At 48.2% G+C, this 21469-nt stretch overlaps 1 protein-coding gene across 3 annotated transcripts in view; it reads right to left on the reverse strand.

Annotated features, from left to right (window-relative positions):
• Positions 1-1084: 1084 nt before the first annotated feature.
• The window catches only part of sugct (succinyl-CoA:glutarate-CoA transferase), a 33263-nt gene continuing 12878 nt past the window's right edge, over positions 1085-21469 (reverse strand). Inside the window, exons 13-14 of one of the 3 annotated variants that reach the window (XM_086191360.1) lie at positions 5433-5496; positions 1085-1739 (exon numbers count right to left, since the gene is read on the reverse strand). In XM_086191360.1, coding sequence (XP_086047486.1) covers positions 1576-1739; positions 5433-5496 — 228 coding nt within the window. In that variant the 3' untranslated portion in view covers positions 1085-1575. The other 2 variants (XM_086191362.1, XM_086191359.1) reach the window with 2 other exon arrangements.

Below are 21469 nucleotides of genomic sequence, written 5' to 3' on the forward strand. Positions count from 1 at the left end.
GATGAAGTGACATTGATGGATTATGGATGGAAACATCGGACTGAAGTCACTTACTGTATTCATCCATGGCGTTGATGACATGCTGCCAGCTGCCACGCCGCCGCACCGCTCCAGGGTTTGATGTTTTTGCCTCACGTTTGTTAGCAGTTTGTGTGACTCTACAGCCCCGCACATTCCTTCCTGGTCTGAATAAAGAATGTTAAACAAGCACAATGACAAAGGAGAGAACATGAAATTTTCAGTTTTTCTTACACTTCCATCAGCATGAAATGCTGGTGGGCACTAATGCCACCTGCTGGTTGCTTCCATAAATCTACTGAAGCCAACAGGGAACAGCTCAAGTTCATTAGGGGTTTTTTTTTGGTTCCAGTTGATGCTTCGTCCAATGAAAGCTGTTATGATTTGTGGTCAAGGATGAGAGCTCATGAACCTCTGAGTGGAGACACAACATTGTTTTCAGAAGGTTCTTGGGCGGTCAAACAAAAAGTCCAGTGTTGGAGGTAACCCTACCTGAGCCTCCTCTTCCTCCCGAACCTCTGACAAACATGTCAGTCTGCGTCCTGCCAAATACGTTGTGCTCACACAATTCATTGTTTCTTCCCTCGGACAGAGATGAAACCAGAACTACAAGAGCCCAAACACTGGACATAAATCATTAGCTGCCTGCTAACATGTTAGCTACTACTACCTAGAAGATGTCCAATGCTGTGAAAGTTTGTTCTGCTGCCCCAAGTGTTCCTGAGTAAATAAAACTGCATATAGCTTCAATTAAAGTTGTCAAGTAAAAGTGACCCAGATAAGAACCCTGAGGAACCCCACATCATTTTTTGCTAGTGAATATTGGCATTATCTGCTAACTGCCACCATACAAATGTAAAGCAGTTAAAGCTGCTTCAAAAAATAAACCTCTCTCTATCCACTTGACTTGTTCGTAGTCATGAGCCTCAGAGAACCCTCAGCAAGTTTAGGAGCAGAATCACTGATCATGAGGGTAACGTCGCGTTATACTCAACCTCTGTCAGAGTCGCCGAAATCTGCTTCCCTAAAACCACCCGAGGAAGCCATTAAAACACAAACAGACCATTTACGATTTTTAATGCAGCATTTAATGACAACAGTTTATTCTTTGTTCACAGTAAACTTGTTACAAAAATAAAGTCAGAAATATGGAGGAGCTTGAATTAATGTGACCTGTTATGGGACAATTTTGATGACTATTGTTTCAAAAAGCCAATCTCAATCTATCAGTCAACTTTTGTTTAAAAATCACACATCACAATTTGCCTGGGGGGACATTTTCAAATCTGTCCTCAGACCCTCTGATCTACACCTGACTTTGTTCAATTTATCACCAAAATCAATTTTTAACTTTTCTGCCCTTCTGTTCTAGCTCCGCCTCCTGTGGATGACCACATCCTTTTGATGTGGAGTACTTGATGGTGCACATTGCCTCATCCTCCACACGGTGAAAAAGAGGCTCTGGACAATTTTTCAGTACAAATCAAAATCATGAAAGCTAGCATACAAAAACATAATCAAACACTTCAGGAGGATCTCTTTCCTTCTCTCAGCCAATCAGGATAATTCATTCTGGACAACTGCCCCCGACTCCAGCAACGTTGCAATGATGTCATCGCTGTAAGACAAGGTATCCTGCAGTACCTGCACCGTATGCTGGCCAATCAAAGGAGGGGGCTTCGGCTTATCATGGGAGAAGCTGCTGAAACGAACCGCTGGACCTTAACCAACAAATACAAGGAAACAATCACCAGAATTTCTGCATGCAATCAGGACCCACCTGGTTTTAATGGGCCACCACCATTAAAATATGGATGGTGTTGAACGATCAACAGAGCCGAGTCCCCACAGTAACTGTAAAAGGTTCACGCCCCCACAACATCACAAATATTGACAAACTCTAGCTGGAGAACATGAGCAAACTATCATGCTCTCTCCCTCATCTTTGGCTTCTTCCTCATCTAAATTGTCATCCTCTACTGTGGGTGTGTGTGTGTGTTAAAGTAGCAGCTGTCTATGGAACAGCAGCTGTAGGAACAAGTTGGTTTGTCCTCATACAACAAACTGCAAATAAGAAAAAAATCCCTCAATAAAATGTTAGAATTCATGTCAGAACATTAACTTTTTCTTTCTCCCTCCTTTGAATAACAGCGTTAGTGTCGTAGCACGTTAGCGCGTTCCTGTTCCCTCCTCAGAATGTTAGGGTTTGTGTCGTAGCATGTTAGCGCGTTCCTGTTCCCCCCTCAGAATGTTAGGCTTTGTGTCATAGCGCGTTCCTGTTCCCCCCTCAGAATGTTAGGCTTTGTGTCGTAGCGCGTTAGCGCGTTCCTGTTCCCCCCTCAGAATGTTAGGGTTTGTGTCGTAACACGTTAGCACGTTCCTGTTCCCGCTCAGAATGTTAGGGTTTGTGTTGTAGCACGTTAGCGCGTTCCTGTTCCCCCCTCAGAATGTTAGGGTTTGTGTCGTAGCACGTTCCTGTTCCCCCCTCAGAATGTTAGGCTTTGTGTCGTAGCGCGTTAGCGCGTTCCTGTTCCCCCCTCAGAATGTTAGGGTTTGTGTCGTAACACGTTAGCACGTTCCTGTTCCCGCTCAGAATGTTAGGGTTTGTGTTGTAGCACGTTAGCGCGTTCCTGTTCCCCCCTCAGAATGTTAGGGTTTGTGTCGTAGCACGTTCCTGTTCCCCCTCAGAATGTTAGGGTTTGTGTCGTAGCACGTTCCTGTTCCCCCCTCAGAATGTTAGGGTTTGTGTCGTAGCACGTTAGCGCGTTCCTGTTCCCCCCTTAGAATGTTAGGGTTTGTGTCGTAGCACGTTAGCGCGTTCCTGTTCCCTCCTCAGAATGTTAGGGTTTGTGTCGTAGCACGTTAGCACGTTCCTGTTCCCTCCTCAGAATAATAGGGTTTGTGTCGTAGCACGTTAGCACGTTCCTGTTCCCACCTCAGAATGTTAGGGTTTGTGTCGTAGCACGTTAGCGCGTTCCTGTTCCCCCCTCAGAATGTTAGGCTTTGTGTCATAGCGCGTTAGGGCGTTCCTGTTCCCTCCTCAGAATAATAGGGTTTGTGTCGTAGCACGTTAGCACGTTCCTGTTCCCGCTCAGAATGTTAGGGTTTGTGTTGTAGCACGTTAGCGCGTTCCTGTTCCCCCCTCAGAATGTTAGGGTTTGTGTCGTAGCACGTTCCTGTTCCCCCCTCAGAATGTTAGGGTTTGTGTCGTAGCACGTTAGCGCGTTCCTGTTCCCGCTCAGAATGTTAGGGTTTGTGTCGTAGCACGTTCCTGTTCCCCCTCAGAATGTTAGGGTTTGTGTCGTAGCACGTTCCTGTTCCCCCTCAGAATGTTAGGGTTTGTGTCGTAGCACGTTAGCGCGTTCCTGTTCCCCCCTTAGAATGTTAGGGTTTGTGTCGTAGCACGTTAGCGCGTTCCTGTTCCCTCCTCAGAATGTTAGGGTTTGTGTCGTAGCACGTTCCTGTTCCCCCTCAGAATGTTAGGGTTTGTGTTGTAGCACGTTAGCGCGTTCCTGTTCCCCCCTCAGAATGTTAGGGTTTGTGTCGTAGCACGTTAGCACGTTCCTGTTCCCTCCTCAGAATAATAGGGTTTGTGTCGTAGCACGTTAGCACGTTCCTGTTCCCCCTCAGAATGTTAGGGTTAGTGTCGTAGCATGTTAGTTGTGAATGTTGATGAAATCTACCGAGTTTCACTTTAGTGTTTTATCTTTTCTTAAAGAAAACTGGAGTTGTTACAAACATTATGTATTAAGTTTTCTTGGCATAATGGTGTTTCACAGCTTGCATGTCTGAAATGTACTTTAACTTTCTTCTTTTATTTCACTTTAGGAGCATCTGAGCAAGTAAGGCGGTGAAACCACAGAGAATCAAAGACAACCTTTGACTTGCTCTCCTTTGATTTTTGTCTCCTGTCAGTTACGTTGCTATTTGTTGTTTTCCTCTGCACAGAGATGATAAAGGAGGGCATAAATCACGATCACTTAAAAAATTTGAGGATGTTTCTGTTTGTACTTAGGCAGATCTGCCCTCTAGTGGTCACATCAACCTGACCTGTAACCCTAAGGTGTGACTGATCATCGATTTTCTTTCTTTCTTAGGTTGACACTCTTCAAGTTTCCTTGTTAAAAGGAAAATGAGAAATTAAAGGAAGAGGCTGCAATCAAGTGGTGATTTAAAAAACAATCAGCGTTTTTTTAAGAACAACACTAATGAGCTTAACTCTCACTGTGTGTGAGTGAGAGAGCAAGAGAGAGCCAACACGTGCATGGTTCTACAAGCACGTGTGTGTGTTTGTGGGGTCGTCAGGGCAAATAATTAAGAACTATGATTATGTAATTCTTCTATTCATCCACCACATTTCTTGCATTTTCTGTTTCATCTGCCTGGAGCCAAGGAAGGATGGAGGGAAGGTAGGAAAGGAAGGAAGGAAGGAAACAAAAACAGAAAGATCATGTGACAGGCTGCCTGAGGAAACATTAAATATCGGAGGATAGATGCTCACCATTATTACGAGCATGCTAGCATTACCAAAGTTAGCACACTAGCATAACCACTGTGAGCAGAGCTTTAGCTTCAGCTTGTTTCCTCTTTGTTATTCCAGGTTAGGGTTCATCAAACATCAATCAGACCAAATTTCTTCAACTCGCTTGATGACGATGTGACTTGGAGTTTTTAAATCTGTCCTAACAAACGTGCTGGTAGTTCCTGCAGCTGACAGGGGAATGTGATGGCCGGCCGGCCAGTGGATGTTCTTAGCTGCACGTTTTCACGCTCAGCGCACACGCACATGTGTTTGGTGTTGTTTACCAAACAGCGATGCAGGAATGAGCCAGTGGAGAGAAAAGAAAGGGATCTTGTCTGTGACAAGATGGACACATTCCTCTGACCCTGGCATCCATCACAGGACGGCACGAGCGCCATGCCGTCCCGTGACGCTCGTGTGCGTAGGGAGCAGAAGGAAACCATCAGTACATCCTGTCAATCAGTGTCACTCTCTTACTCATCCTTTTATCTTCATCAATCATCTTCTTGTTCAAACTGTTTTATCATGACAGTAAACAATGAAGATGATTAAATCAAATAAACTTTATTGAGATTTGATCAGAAACACAAACGCTGACCGAGTCGATCCTCTGCCTTCACCGTGAAGCGCTTATCTTTGTTGAAACAGGCCACCAGACGGCTCTCTTTTCCATTTCAGAAACATTGGGTTCTACATTTTCAGATTTTTTCTAGCTTCACCAGAATCATCCTCAACAAACCCATGCCATCAATCACATGACCTCCTTTTTGGAGGTTAGAAACAGACACAATAGGCTGTCAATGACATCAAGTAACGATGTATAAACGAGCTGGAGACAAACACTGGAAGTAAACAGCCGTGTGTGTGTGTGTGTGTGTGTGTGTGTGTATACCTGGCACGGCGATGCGTCCTGCAGTCAGATGCTCCATCTCCTGGATGAGTTTGTTGTGTTTTACCTACAAACAAGCAAATCAAACAGGTTTCAATTTGGCGGTGAGTAGAACATGGACTAACTTGTTCTGCCACCATGACACAAAGAAACTGAAAACCTACTAAACTTCGTTCCACCGGTCAACCCTAACCCTGAACGAGTTGTGTGTCTCACTCCGTTACTCTCCATCTTAAAAGGAAACCAGCTGAAGTCATGTGACCATCCGTCATCATCAGGAGCTGCAGAGTCTCTCTTCTTTATTTGTGAATGGAGGATTCTGTCAGTGACAGTTCAAGCGTTTGTGCTTTACAAAACTGTCTCTGATGGGAAGAGCCTGACGGACTCCCGAGGGTCCCCAGACTCTAGTTTGAGCAGCCCCACTCAGCAGCTGAGGCAACTCGCTCGTCTCTCATCACCCTCTGGACCAGACCTGAGGGTTCAGGTCCATGAGAGCTGCACAGGAGCAGAGCGGCAGCAGTGACTCGCCTCCCTCGAGGCCTATAGTGTGAGTCAGGTTTGTCGTGACGGTGAAAGCGCGGCAGCAGAAACAGAAATAACGACAGGAAACACTCCCCCATCAGTCCTGGTCAAGGTGACCTGGACTCGGGCGCCGAAACCAGGACGTCTCTTACACCGCTGACATGTGCTGACAAGGCTTTTGTGTCGCAGCTGAAAAAAATTCCCTGAGTACAAAAGTCAGACGGCAGGGAAACGTTTCAGCAGCAGAGACACCTGGACCTCATCACTGCCGATCAATCAACTGATCCATCGATCAGTGCTGGACTCCACCAGTCGATCGTTTCACAAAGAAATTCTCAATAATATTGATCTCTTTCTCCTTGCCGATCTGTAGGGGATTCTTCGTTAGCCGAGTCTAACGAGTCCATCCAAGCCGACCTCATCGTGAGAGTCCAGCTGACTCGTGAGGTAAAGAAACTACGCCACCGTAGGACATGGCGGTGGACACATGACATCACGGCTTCCACTTCACGCTGCGGGCCAGTCGGACTCAGCTCACAGGAATTAAATTTGCTGTCATTTAGGACTCAAACCCGCGTCTCCAGCAGCCAAGACAGAAGTCTTAGGACGACAACATTAACTGTTACAAGTTGTCATGTTTGATTCACCTGAAGGTCTCACACCTGAGATGAGAACCACGCTGGATATCTACTTCCTGTCTGAGTGTGGGACTCCACCCACACAGAAGTTGGATCCTGAGTGTGTGTGTGTGTGTGTGTGTGTGTGTGCGCGCGCGCGCTATCATTACATCTCTGGTCATCACACAAGCACACCTGAGCAACACAACTTCACTCTGAAGTGACAACGTGAGGACACAAGGAGGAAATGACATCACTTCAGCATGAAACAGCGAGGACTGAAACTTGAGTTTCACCTCTAACTCAGACGTGGACGTCCAGTTTTCATTTGTCACACACCTTTTCTTCAAGTGCGTGTGGAACATAACTGGTGACGCGTATTTACAGTCGGAGCCCATTCAGCCTCCGCTCTACAAGTCCTATTTGTCAAAGTGTTAGAGCACTCGCTCGCCGTCGCTCCATCAGCTCCTCCCTTACTGAGGTCGACTCCGACAATGACTTCTTCACCCTCGCCTTCCTTGCTCTGCTCTTCCATCTCTCCTTCATGCCTCCCCCACCCCCCTGGAGTCTTTGAAGCGTGCTGTGCTGGAGTGTTAAGTCGACTAACCAGCCCCTGCGGGAGCCACGCTGTTACATCACGTTACAGCAACATCAAGGCGGTGAGGATGGCGTGTGTGTGCGGCGTGAAGATCTGAGGTTGCCTGAACCTGCTGCTCTGGGTTTGACCTCCACAATCAAAGACGACGCCAGCGTTTTCGTTCCTGTGAAGTGTGGGAGCGCTTCGTTCCGCCGTACACGCCTCATACCAGCACTTAACAGGGTTTTTAGAAGTGTTGCATCAAGGCGGCGGTCCCGGCGGATGCCAGCGCCCGACATGAATAATGCTCTTCATCACACTCGGCAAATGAGAGTGTTTTAAGGGCAGAAATATTTATTTCCTCTTTGAAGAGTGAAGCGGTGACAAACAGGAGGAGTCATGACTTCCGGTTCACACTGGTTTTTCTTCTTCTTCTCCTCTTCATCGCAGGAGGATGATAACGTTCCTCCTCAGGGCTTCCCACCAGCAGGGGAGAGATGAGACATCCAATTGGCACAAAGATGTGAAGTCAGAGATGTGAACTCCAATATGGCGTAACTCTCGCAACAATTATGAATCAAAGTTTGAAAATGAGGACACGACCAGCTGCGACATCGTCACATGACCATTAGCTTCAGTTTCAGCATGCAGCCACAAACAAAATTTGAAGTGTAAACCCTACAATGAGATCTGAATTCTTCATCATGTCAACATGCGAAGATGAGTTGACGTCTGGAGTTGATCCTGAGGTGGCCACTGAACTTGCACACATAGGAATGAATCAGTTTCCTGTCCTTTTCTAGTGGATTGAGGGTCACGTCAAGCCACTGGAGAACCAGGAGGAACCAGGGCTCCTTCTTCAGCAAGAATCCTTCCTTTCTTTCCAGGTTGGCATCACAAAGAGCCTGACATGAAGGGCCCCTCTAGAACTTGTCCCAGATATGGTTTGCATGTCGGTCGGATCAGAGTTGACTGACATGTTTCACTCAGTTCAGGTTCTCCGTCTCCTGTCAAACAGGGCTTAGAACTTTTCTCCATCACATCAGGTGAAGCTACAGATGTGGAGTCCATGAAATCAACCATTCTAGAGGGGGGGGGCTTGTTTGGGCTCTGTGGAGGAACAGCGGTGGCGTGGTCCAGACGAGCCCCTGGAGCGGTGTCACAAAGACCCCTGCTGGGATCACGTTGACCTTGAATGCATGCAGCAGAGCAAAGAGGAACTTGGATATGAACATGAGCGCCGCTTGCCAGTGTGTTAGCAGGAAGGCTGGACGATACAACGGAGCTGCTCCAGCAGGAAGGGGTTTGAACCTACGGGCAGGAAAACACCCATGAGACCACGGCAATGACACAAAAACCCTAGAGATTTTGGGGAGATATGAGCTTCTTCTCAACAGTCTAATTTGGCTCAGAGGGAACCTGGGGGCAGACTTGAGGCCCTCAGTTCTGTCGATGTATTGGTTCCAACAAGTTGACGTGATGGTGCTGGAACGGTCTCCTTTATACAGCTAATACTCATTGTTATGGCTCCTTCAGTGCACCTGAGGAAGGTGCTGGGATGGTTCCAAGTATACAGTTAGAGGGGAGTTCATTTAGCAAAGGATGTCCTGGAAGACCCCGAGGACTCCTGAGTGTCCCCGGGCTCTGCTTTGAGACCTGCAGCTTTATCGAGCATGTCTGCAATTTGATGACTGATAGACAGCGGCTGATGAACAAACACGCGCGCACACGTGCACAGGCTCCTGGCTCGTGTTGCATCTCAACATCCTTATTCTCAAACCACCTGGATGACTGAGAATATTCACAAATACATCTAAACACCCATCATTTGCACTCAAGAGGATCTCCTGTTGATGTTCTTGTATTTTTATGGTTATATTGTTTGGTCGTGTTCTTTCTGCTTCCAAACCAAGCCCACCTGTGGACTGGCACCAGCTGAGGGGAGACGCACTCCTGGTTTCCTGAGGCAGATCCAGGAGCCCAGCACATTTGCTCAGATTTGCCTCCAAGTGTCACTTGACAGGAATCCCTGAACAGTCCAGTGACACAACGACCTGGACGACGGAGATTCGTCGCCGACGTTTGACTGGAACCTCACAAACGTAGTGGAGCAAGAGTTCAAGTCAGCTGTGGCAGCGTGAGACTGGTCAGAGGCTGCATGCCGGAGACACCTGATGTGGTCGGTACGCAGATGATACTCTGATTAACGTTCTTATTGGGATGGAGAGTCAGTGAAAACCTTTTTGTCGTCATATTGTTCCATGTCTCTAAAATCTGCCAAAAATGCTCCTCACCAATTAAAAGTCCATGTACTTTCATTTTGAAGCAACGAGGCTAAAAGAAGATTTTTGGGGGGGAAAAAAAGAGAAAATGTTCTCTTGAGGTCATGATGTTGTCGTTGGAACCGACGGGGCAGCGCGACTTCCAGGTTTGTGGAAACTGAGTTTCTAAGCCAGGTAGAATGAAGGTGATGAACCTTCCTGGAGGCCTCAGGCAAACATCTCAAATCTCCTGGACTGACTTTTAGCATTTCTGTTTCAAGTACTCCAAATGATTTGATGAGTCTTAAAAGGTGAATTCTTCTCCTGTGTGCTCCGTCTGTGAGGCAGAGCAAACCTCGTAACGTTCACCTCAGCTGAGTTGACCTTCGATCAAACGACCAGAGTGAATGGGAACGTCCCGCCTACCTCCTGCTGCGTCTGTCAGGAGCGTCCCACCAGCTGCGATCAGTGCGTCGCCTCTTCCTTGGCTCCATTTGTGTGATGCTGCCCAGTGAATAGAGGATATGACGTCACACCTCCCAGCTGTGCCATAAACAACTTCGCTGAAGAGTGTTTGACCGAATCTGCTCGTTCTTTTGCTCGAGATGTAAACACCAAAGCAAGAGCTGTCAAACACGAGGGCGCAGTGAAGCTAGCTCACTCGCACTGAACAAACTACCTGAGCACATGTAGCATTCTAGCAAACCTCGCCCATCAGTTTACTGACAAATTAAAGAAAAAGAATATTTATTACTGAGTAAGCTAATGTTCAACTTTTTCCAATAACGATGATTTTTAGTTGATAAAGAGAAAGAGTCTTTACGGAACCAAACGCTGGAATCGGTACAAACTTACCATTTCCAGACATCTCTTCTTTGTAGATAAATGTCAATGCATCCACTCAGAAGAGTCGTGATGCTAAAGGTTCATGTAGGACAACCTCTTCTTTTACGAGGAGCTGAACGCATGTGAACGCCGTCATGTCGGAGACTCTAAATGATTATTCTGATGCGACAGGTAAATATTCAACAACAAGTTACATCTTCTTTGCTAACCATAGACACGACCATCACAGCTAACTTGTAATGTGTGTCACATCAGCTAGCGAGCTTGCTAACTGTAGCTAGCTGAGTGGAAGTTATTGTGTGCGACACAAGTTAGCCTGCTAACCCAATCGAACCTTAACCACTGGTTTAGAACTTGGGAAGAGACAAACTTTCAGACTTGTGTCTTACGTCAAGACCTGGGGCGTGCAGTGCTATGACGAGGTCCCACCTCTGGTGTGGAGACTAGCTTACAGTTTGTTTCCATCATTGCCAGCTTCTCTCAAAGGACGGTTCAAGAGTCTGGAGACAGGAGAAATATATTCTGCAACAAGCTCATCATGTGGAGTCCTGAAGGACGGTTGACGTTTGAGGGGACCAGGCTCCTTCAGAGGGCAACACACTCACTCAACAACAGTAATAATGAGGTTTTTCAGTTTAAAAGTGCAGAACAATGGGGACATCCGATGGTTCAGACCCAGACCGCAGGACTGCAGTGACCCAGGTTTGATTCCAGTTGAGACCCACAAACACTTCCTGTCCTCATCTGCATTATCACGACCCAGGACCGGACGGAGACGACCCCGGATCAAACACAGCAAATGGTAAAAACAACCAGACTCAGAGGTGAATTGTCAGTTGAGGAGACAAAGACCTACATCTGTAAACACACACACACACACAGATTTGACCCCATATTTCCGGCATGTGGACAACTTAATCCAGAACACACATTCCACATGCCAGACGTTCCTCTGTGTGTGTGTGTGTGTGTGCGTGTGTGTGTCAGTTGTCTTTCAGGTGTGAACTTAGTTTCAGGACTTCCATGTAAATCGCCTACCAGTTGTGAGATGAGGATATCATTTTAAATTTACAGTGAAGACATCCACTACGATGAGCCAGCCCCCTGTCATGTCCAAATGTGTGTGTGTGTGTGTGTGTGTGTCCTGTAGAGAGAGACAGAGGTGGCAACTACTTCTGGAACTAACTAGCTAGGTGGTTCTAGAGGACACACACATCCTACATGAAATGTTCCTATCAATGAGTGGAACAACAGTGTCCTGCTGACAACTAGAAGAGCGACTGCTACTACTTATAATGAGGAGGAGGAGGGTTCCTGCTGGACACACCAGCATCCTGGACCTAAGCTAGCTAATGCTAACACTTCCCACCCACTACCAGACACTGGGCTAAGCTAACTAGCAAGGACCGGAGCTAGCGGATGCTAACACTTCCCACCCACTACCAGCCATTGGGCTAAGCTAACTAGCAAGGACCGGAGCTAGCAGATGCTAACAATTCCACCCACTACGAGCCATTGGGCTAAGCTAACTAGCCTGTACCTGAGCTAGCTGATGCTAACACTTCCACCCACTACCAGCCATTGGGCTAAGCTAACTAGTCTGGACCTGAGGTGGCTGACGCTAACACTTCCCACCCACTACCAGTCATTGTGCTAAGCTAACTAGCCTGGGTCTCAACTCCCTAGAGGAGGTTCTTTTTCTTCTTATCCAACTCTGGAGACGGTGGACAATAACAGGCTCTCATTAAAAGTGGGTGTGGCCCCATCAGGCTCATATTTGGGGATTGATATTTAAACGTAATGGGGGATGAGGAACCAACAACAGCAACATCACAACATCTGGTGGAATATCAATATCCAGTGGGAATCTAACCAGCGACTGGCCTGGGCTAAGCATCGCGCTCCTCCTGGCGTTGGCTTGTCGTGTTGACGCTGGAATGCAGCTGAGCATAGTTTTGTTTGTGAGCTGTAATCAAATCAAAATGTGTCTGCATACTTTCCCATGGAGACGGAGGGTGTGTGTGTGTGTGTGTGTGTGTGTGTGTGTGTGTGTGTGTGAGTGAGTGTATGGGGGGGTACCAATTAAATGGTGACTCCCAGAGGGACGGACGAGACAAACACTGAGGGAAAGTAGCTGTGGGTACGTCAGGTTATTTTTTGGGCCGTCAGGAGCGGGTTTACGTAACCAGCTGTGACACGTCAACGAGCCAAGTACGAAATACACCCGACTCAAGGTTCTTGCTCTTCCGACAATTGACCTCATCCATCAGTGAAGGACGAGGGCCGTTGTCTCACACGTGAAAAATCCGCCATGTTGGGTGGTAGGATGGACTGCGGCGAGCGCCCCACACCACTCATTCACCAGCAGTGTTGTTGCGCCGGCATGGACAAGCAGAAACGTTGGTTTATGATACAAGAAAAATGTGAATAAACGATCAGTTAAATAAAACATTTGTTGTCAGATTCAACCCAAATAACGTTGTCAATAATAAATCTAGAATTTATAATAACTTGGATTTAGATTCAGATTTTCTCCCTACTGCCCTGAGAATATGTTCCAACTAGTATTGTTTTTTTGTTGGAAACACTGTAACCATGGCAACTACAGCAAAAGAAAACAAGAAGCATGAAACATTACAAAAACATTTTTCATCAGAGTAACTAAATCTACTTTCCGGTCAAAAGACTCAAACTAGATCTGAGGAAGCAAAATTAAACCATCTCTCTCTCTCTCCCACTCTCACACACACACACACTCACACTCACACACACACGTAGTCTGAGATGGTTTTGTTAGCACCGCCCATCTCGTCCTCATCAGGACCAAAGATGGTCCAGATATGAAACATGACACATGATGTGTGTGTGTGTGTGTGTGTGTGTGTGCCTGCACACTAGTGTTCTGCAACAAGTGTCTTCAGAGATGAGCGGCCAATTAGAGTCAAGAGGGAACAGGTCGTGCAGCGCCAACCCAGCAGAGAACTCAAGGATGGGAAGAGAGGACGTTTACTCCTCAGGCTCTCCATGTGCCGCCAGAGTCACCTGACCTGCGGGATCCATCACAGCCTCTTGCCTCGTCTAACCTACGGCAGGTTATTGCTCGCCCTCCAGAAATGGACTCAACTCACGCTGTCATCCATCAAACAAAGATCTCCTTTCCAACAGACACGGACACGAGCGAGCCATGAATCTGCCGTCGTGTCCAGTGACTGACAAGAGCTGCCGGTGGCTCGGGATGGCGTGGAGGCCGGCGGCTCTCAGGAGACACGGAAACAAACTGCTGGAATTACAAGGATTTCAGGAGAAGAAGTTGCTGCCACTGAAGCAGACCCACTGACGAGGAGGAGGAAGTCAACACCAGAGAGACGACCTGCAAGTGTTTAGCGTCATACAGGCGCGTAAAACATCTGGAGTTCCTGGTAACCCTACACAACACCTGGCCCGGGTCATTTCCTGCTGTCATGGTTACCCGCGAATAGAGAGAACACCATTCAGGTCCATTCACCTCCTTTATCATCTCTAATGCCTCCACACCAGTGAGAGCAGAGGAGGATGTCCCCTGGTTGTCTGCGCTCACGTCCACTGTGACTTGAAGATGCACTGTACAGGTTTTGGAGGTCAAAGGTCACTGACAGGAACACACTGCAGCGGTGTAGGGCATTAACGGGAGTTTCTGTCAAACTCACCTGTTGCTGGTGGAGCTTATTAATAAAAAAAACTTCCCCAAAAAAGCTGTAATATTTTACTGTTACTGAAGCCGGAAGCACATCGGCCTCCCAGCTGATCCATGACATCACAACCACACGGAGAGGACGACACTGAGCAGCAGGTTGAGGCAGCTGCTCTAATGTCCGCGGCCTGAATGTTGACGTTGAGAAACAAAAGACACTCCGAACTGATCGGGAAATCAAGCGCCTGTACAGAGGAGCGATGACCTGCTGGTTCCCATCCTTACCAGCGGCTGGTGGGTGAATGCCTCTGAAACCTGTCACTCATGTCTGCAGACTGCCACTGTGCTTAGGATCCGGTCTCAGCCGGAGGACGATCGCCGCTCTACATCGCCCCCTCTGGATTGTTAATACATTACATTTAGTTCCAGGAACCACTGGAACTCCAAGACAGGAGTTATGTTGCATTATTGCGATGGTTGTTGTGATGAAACACTGCTCAGAATAAAAGCTGCTTCCTCCTGGAGGAGATTCGTAGCAGCGACCATCTGATGCTCCCTTTGAGCACTGTAACAGGAAGTGCTCCAGAGGCTTGAGGAACAAGAATCCATCACTTCCTAAAGAATTATCGGCTTTTTTTTGTTAGAAACTTCATTTTGAAGCAAAGGTGGGTCATCAATCCTCGCCACACCTCTGTGCCGCTCCCATCCACACCTGGAACATATATCTGGGAACAGATGGGGGTTCGGTCTACGTGACCTGGACGACGCCTCCAGCCTTTAATCCTGTCCTTCCTGACAAAACACAGCCACCTTATTAAAGTCTGTCCAGATGAATGCTGTGTAAATTATGACTGACAGCCGTCAGCGACTGGAAACGTCTGCACGGAGTAGTGCAGACCACGCGAGCTGCAGTACTACTCCACTGCAGTAATACTCCACACTTCCATCCTCACAAACCCATAAAGATTCCTGATGCACTGGAACAAACCAGTGACTAAATCACGGTCACTTCATATTTGCTCGATACATTGAGACACAAGCGAGAAACAGCAGGACTGAACGTCTCGGCCACTCTGATGCTTTTCCTGCACATCCCCATTCACCCACTGCTGGCACAGAGGGCTTTGTGAGGCGCCAGCGAGGCCCCTCCACCGCCTGGAACCTGAGTTAGCATTCATGTATGCTAGGCTAAGCAAGTAGCCTACGTGTTATTAGCCAGAACACAATTCCTTGAAATACGGCTAAACTGTCTGCTAAAACGATGACAGCAGGAGTGGAATGTTCCAACTCCTCAAACAAGTACGGACAAAAGCAACAAACCACACATGCAGCTGGCCTGCTCTTGAGCTACATTGGTGCTAGTTTGCTAGATTACTGAGGGAGGTTGAAAATTATGGGCCTAATTTAAAACAACAGCAGATAAAAGGTGACTGATTAAACGCTCATACACATCAGCAATGGAGCAGAATTCATCCCTGCAGCTCCCTGAGTTTGCTGCATCTTCACTTAGCGAGAGTCAGCATTCTGTCTCTGAATGTTTTCTACTTTGTGGACTAAACTACTGTTTTGAAGCTCAAATAACCAATTACTGTTGTGCGCTAGTCGATCAACGTAATCGTCTACTCAGTCTTCTTTTTCTCGCCCCTCCATTTTCTTATCTTCTCTTGTTCTTGCACCTTCCTGTCCTTCCATCCTGGTGTTGCTCTGCTCTGTCTTCGGCCCTCCCAGGAGTTCAGCATTAACCGGCTTGTTTTTACAATTACAACCCTCCGTCCATGTTTCTGTCATGTCGTCTGGGCAGCGGCCAGCTCCTGCAGAAGATATCCAGCTAAACATGGCTCCAATATCCTGACTACTGGAGGTGAGCTTGATTTATCCCAGCTGAAACCCTAACAGCCTCTGAAGTGGAGCATAAATCAGGCTCCCTTCACAGAGAAACCACCCACTTCCACACACTTGACTAAGCAAGGCATCGAGGAATCGAACCTGCAACCCTGTTGGTCTCATCTGGGATGTGGACCATTCGCCATCACACCCATTTAAAACATTTAGCTTCCTCCCCAGCGTCTGAATGGATGGATGTAGAGCCCTTCGAGCACCTCCAAGGTAGCAAACGCTCAACTCCGCGACCCTACAATGAGTCCATTTATCATTCTTGATAGTGGGATCTGACAACTCTGATGCCGAGGGTCCACTGAGAGGTTTGTACAGGAACAAACAGGGAATTGAACCAACGACCTGCTCGTCGCTGCTCTGCTGAAGGGAATTCAGCCTGTAAGTACTGGACGTTTTGTGGCGTTCTTGGGTGAAATCATCAGGAAGGAAAAGGAAACCGCTTGCATCTCCATCAACATGTTTGGAGCAAATTGAGGCGTCGTGTCTACAGTACGTAATTCACACATTCATCAGAAGAGGGCGGCGGAGGCAACGCAGCTGCAACAAACAGAGCGGCAGAGGACGAGTGCCCAGGGGCGTGAACAGAAGGAGGTCTGGTGGAGTCCCTTCAGGGGGACAAGACGAAGCGAGACTTCCTCAGAACATGTTGCTGCTGTCTGGAGACCAACAGGGTTTGGCAACAACCAGGAAGATCAGTCACATGACTTACAGATCCGTGACATCACAGCCACTTCCAAATAAGGATTCAATGTTTTTTCCTGCAGTTTCCATCAACCATTTCTACATCCGGCACACTGTTGACGAGTGTCTGGCTTTACGGCAAATCTGGAACTTGAACTCTTGGTCATGTTGGCAAAGCCCCGTCCGTCCCGGTACCATGGCGGAGGTGCACCAACATCCTGCTTCAGTACGTTCTGCATCACACACGTCAAGGGAGAAACCAGAATGTTCTCCACTTCAAGGAGTCCAGAAGATCTCCCCACTGCTTTCTCTCCGTGAGAGTTCTGAGTTCTGCACCCGCCAAACCTAAATGTCCACCCTACATACGCGTCCTCTTACACCCCTCACTCCATGGAACGGAACCTTCCTGCTGACCTGTTGTCACTAGTTTTATTGGTGCCTTGCTGGAGGGTTCTAAGTTTCCTACCATAAAACAGTTTACTTTTTCTCAGGAAACAGAGCCTTCGACTCCTAAAACCTCTCAGGAGTTTTCATTCCTTTCCTCCATTCTGTATTTCAATCTTTTGCTCGTCTTCAGAGCGATTAGTATCTTAGTTGAACTCAATTACAACCCTTTATCGCGTCTGTGAACGGGTCCAACAGTCACCAGAGCCTCCAGTCAGTCACATGGCTGGGAAGCTTTGGCTCAGAGGTCATGGAACCCATCCGGTTCCATGAGACTCCTCAGAGGAGTGAGAGCGATCAACGATTATCCAGCACGGCAGGATCGGATCTGTCTGATTGAGAGGCTGGACGGCCTCAGCTGGCCTGGACCCAGCTGAACCTCCTGCTGAACCTGAAGTGATCTAGTTCTCCCTGGAGATCCACATTCAGACACCTCCTGGGGAATCACTCATGTCGACTGAGAGGATGAGAAGCACGCAGAGAGCTGCAAAAGGATCGAGCGCACGAATGTCCACTCTGAGGAGTGATGGACTCCCATGTTTGTTGATTTTTGTCATGTGACCATCTCAGCTGAGCTCGTCACAGCCTCACAGTTCCAGTGACGGGGGCAGAATCTGTTTTTGGTGAAATTCCACAGTTTGAAGCCAACGGAACTGAACGCTGCACACAATTCATTCCAGAACTGAAGGAGCACTGAAAACCTGATGATGCTTTGTTTTGTTCAGTTTCTGGATTTATTGGGAATTTGGGGGATTTTTGAAGAAAACAGGTTTTAACCCTCCAAGCAGGACATAAGAAGTCTCCTACTGGACCAGATGACCTCCAACTGGTTTCCCCATGGCAGCACCAGTTGAGGCTCATGGCTACTGTGGTGTGTGGGAGTCGTCCGCCACAGCGACAGAAACCAGGATAAACTGGTTTCATTCTCCAGGTGACTTGTGTTTCTGTGTTGACGAACATTTCTAAGATGATGGAATAGAAGAAGACAGGGAGGGAAAACTCTGCTGGAAACTCTGCCGGCCGAGGAAAAAGAAATTGGCAGAAACAAAGAAGCTGAGAGACAGATGAAAGGGGGAGCAGGAAGCAGCGAGCCAGAGTCCGAGCCAAGAACCCAGAGACAGACGAGTGTTTGGCCTTCCTCCAAATGACTTCCAGATTTCAGCTTTGGGGTGGCGACTTCCTACCGTCCTGATTAACAGCAGCTTCACTGCAGAGCTGCTGTTTGTGTGTGGAGGAAACCTGCTGCTGCTGCTGCTGCCGCCACACACACACACACACACACACACACACACACACTTTGTCCACTAACTGGTGAACATTTCAGTTTCCTTCCTCGAGCTCCTGATGTTTTAGTGGCTGGACTCAAATTTTAATTTCACCAGGAGTAACATGTGAGCTGCTCCTTGAGCGGAACCTTCTCTGAAGGTTCTCTAAAGGTGAGCCAAGTCCCAAACCTTTACAGAACTTCAGGGAAGTTCTTAAATTTGACAACAAAAGTTCTGTACTCCCAGGTTCTCTTTGCAACATCAGGGTGACGTTCTATTCTCGTTATTTTACTGTCACTTGCACGTTACAAATAAGAATTTGGAGATGTTCCATTCCCGCATGACAACACTGTCGCTGGACGAGCGTCTCCTCCTGAAGCAGACATTTAATAGGTTTGTTACATCAAAAAAACAAAAGTTTACATGTCAGATTGTTTTTTTTGCCTTTTGGCCAAAACTTCTTTTAATCCTTCTTTAATGTAGAAAACCACATCGAAGAGTGAGAGAGTTGGAACAGCCTGCAACTCCCCAGCAGACACTGGAAGTGAAGATCCCACTGAAGCTCCGCCTCTTCTCTGGACTGTCAAACAGGCGAGGTGTGTGTGTTGCACACCTGTCCTGGACTGTCCTCAGAGAACAAGTCACTCCACAGGTCAGAGGTCAAGAGTTGCAGCTGATGGGTGTGAATGTGAACGCTAGTACACTGGTTCATGAGTGTGTAGTGCCTCCTAGAGGTCAGGAAAGGTGAGACGAGTATCTGTCTCAGTGCCATGTAAACATCCTTATGAAGAGAGAGAGAAGGATGAGAGAGGCGGAGAGAGAGATGAGAGAGAGAGGTGGAGAAAGAGAGATGAGAGAGACAGAGAGAGAGAGAGATGCGGAGAGAGAGATGAGAGAGAGGTGGAGAAAGAGAGATGAGAGAGAGACGGAGAGAGAGAGAGATGAGAGAGGCGGAGAGAGAGATGAGAGAGAGGTGGAGAAAGAGAGATGAGAGAGAGAGGTGGAGAAAGAGAGATGAGAGAGACAGAGAGAGAGAGAGATGCGGAGAGAGAGATGAGAGAGAGGTGGAGAGAGAGAGAGACAGAAAGAGACGAGACGGGGGGGAGAGAGAGAGAGAGAGAGAGAGCACCTGGCTGGCACTCACAGGTGGGGTCGACTCAAGTCCATCGAGGGGAAAGAAGCCGTCTCAAAACCAGTTGGTGCTGCAGCCTTTAAGAGGCAGATGGGCAGCCCCCCACACTGAGTCATAGCGTTTACATGGCAGTGGCGTGCCAGGTGGTGATGCGTGCTGTTGTCCTCAAAACACAAAAACAAACATTCAGATGAAACTTATGGGAGTTAAAAAAGATCCAGGGAACAGTCAGACGTTACTAACGTGCTAACGGTGGCGTGGCGGCTTCGCAGTTGGGTCCTCCATTTCCTGTCTACACTGACAACAACATGGATAAAGTGACTGCTGATTGACAAGGCGGCTAATGGCTAGCCAGCTTGTGTTTGTTTCCAGCAGGGACGGAGAAAGAAGTGATGGATGATGGAAACGGAGGGGAAGTTGGGAGTCAACAATACCACACAAACGCCAACAAACAGGCAGGCTACGCTAACCAGATAACCTGCTAACACGCCCAGCGTTCCCACTGGTTGTGGATGAGCTGCCATGCTGTTATTCCCAGTGCAAACATGGCTGTCTTCTCACTGAAAAATGGGGGTGCTGTTTCAAGTGGACAAAATTAGTTGGGCGTGGCCTTGGATAGGGGGAGGAGCTTGGAGTGTAGCCGAGATGCTTCATGTGGTCACTGTGGTCGTGGTTATCAGTGAAACTGATGTCCAAACTTGTGATGTCTTATGAAGAACTGAAATGAACGATGGTGAAGCCGTTTCATCTGAGACGCGGTGATTCATTCCATCATGTTGTCTCTACCACACACACACGCGCGCGCGCGTGTGTGTATTGTAACAAATTGTGTTGTGTAACAGTGTGAGCGGTGACTAATGTTTTTAATCCATATGGAGGGACAGTTTGATGAGCTGCCAGCACGCGCGCACACACACACACACACACACACACACACCCCCTAACCTGAAGCTAAAGCTGTATCTGAAGTTAGACCCCAACCCTTCCACTTCCTGTCAGCTGCCATTGTCCTTCCTGCATGACCCACCAGCCTCTGCACGCCAGCAGCTCCATACAGGCTGACAAAGCTGAGTTTTGGTGAAGATTTCTGTTAGAAAATTCTCTGTTCTTTTGCCCAGCAGATGTGAAGATCTACGATGGAGCTTCTACAACTTTTTAAACCAAGTACCAAAAAAAAAATCAGGCTCCCAGTACCCTCCTGCCCCACGATGTGGTCTTGATCCCAGTAAGTCCAGGGAAGCGTTTCAAGCTCAGCAAGGATGCACACAACCTGATCTGAGAGCAGGACATCCGCCATGTTGCTGCATCCCAAAGTCCTACGAGGAGGGTTTCCTGAGAGCAGACTTCAGTGTTCCATCAGAGAACTGTTCTATCAGATGTTTCAGCAACAGTGGAACCATTGGGAGTATCGCAGGCGTCGATGCTGAAGTGGTTTCTCCTCCATATTCAGGAGCTGTTGACTGACTGAGACGAGCGCCACACTTCTGATCCAGGTTCAGTTCCTTGTCAGACAGAAAACTCCCTGGTGGACCTTTAAACCTCTGCAGAGCCACAAGCAGCAGCTCGTCTGGTCTTTAATTCGCCCAAACCGTCTCCTCTCTGGCTTCCAGCTGCAGCTCGAGTCAAACTCAAATCTCTTCTTCTATCTTACAAAACAGTGACAAGTAGGCTCCTGCCTACCTGGACCCCGCATCTTGGTCTCTCGCCGCTACGCTCCACCTGTGAGAGACGGCCCGGCTCTGAGTCTCCAGCCCGGCTCTGAGGCTCCAGCCCGGCTCTGAGGCTCCAGCCCGGCTCTGAGTCTCCAGCCCGGCTCTGAGGCTCCAGCCCGGCTCTGAGGCTCCAGCCCGGCTCTGAGGCTCCAGCCCAGCTCTGAGGCTCCAGCCCGGCTCTGAGTCTCCAGCCCGGCTCTGAGGCTCCAGCCCGGCTCTGAGTCTCCAGCCCGGCTCTGAGGCTCCAGCCCGGCTCTGAGTCTCCAGCCCGGCTCTGAGGCTCCAGCCCGGCTCTGAGTCTCCAGCCTGGCTCTTCTCCTCTGTTGCTCCCTCATGGTGGAATGAACTTCTCAACTCCATGCGACCCTCAGAGCCCCTCCCTGCTTTCAGAGCCATTAGGAGGCTCAACTGTTCAGG

The sequence above is a fragment of the Aulostomus chinensis genome, chromosome 21 (assembly GCF_037954235.1).
Source record: "Aulostomus chinensis isolate RoL2024-O1b breed Wild chromosome 21, RoL_Achi_v1.0, whole genome shotgun sequence".
Lineage (NCBI taxonomy): Eukaryota > Metazoa > Chordata > Actinopteri > Syngnathiformes > Aulostomidae > Aulostomus > Aulostomus chinensis.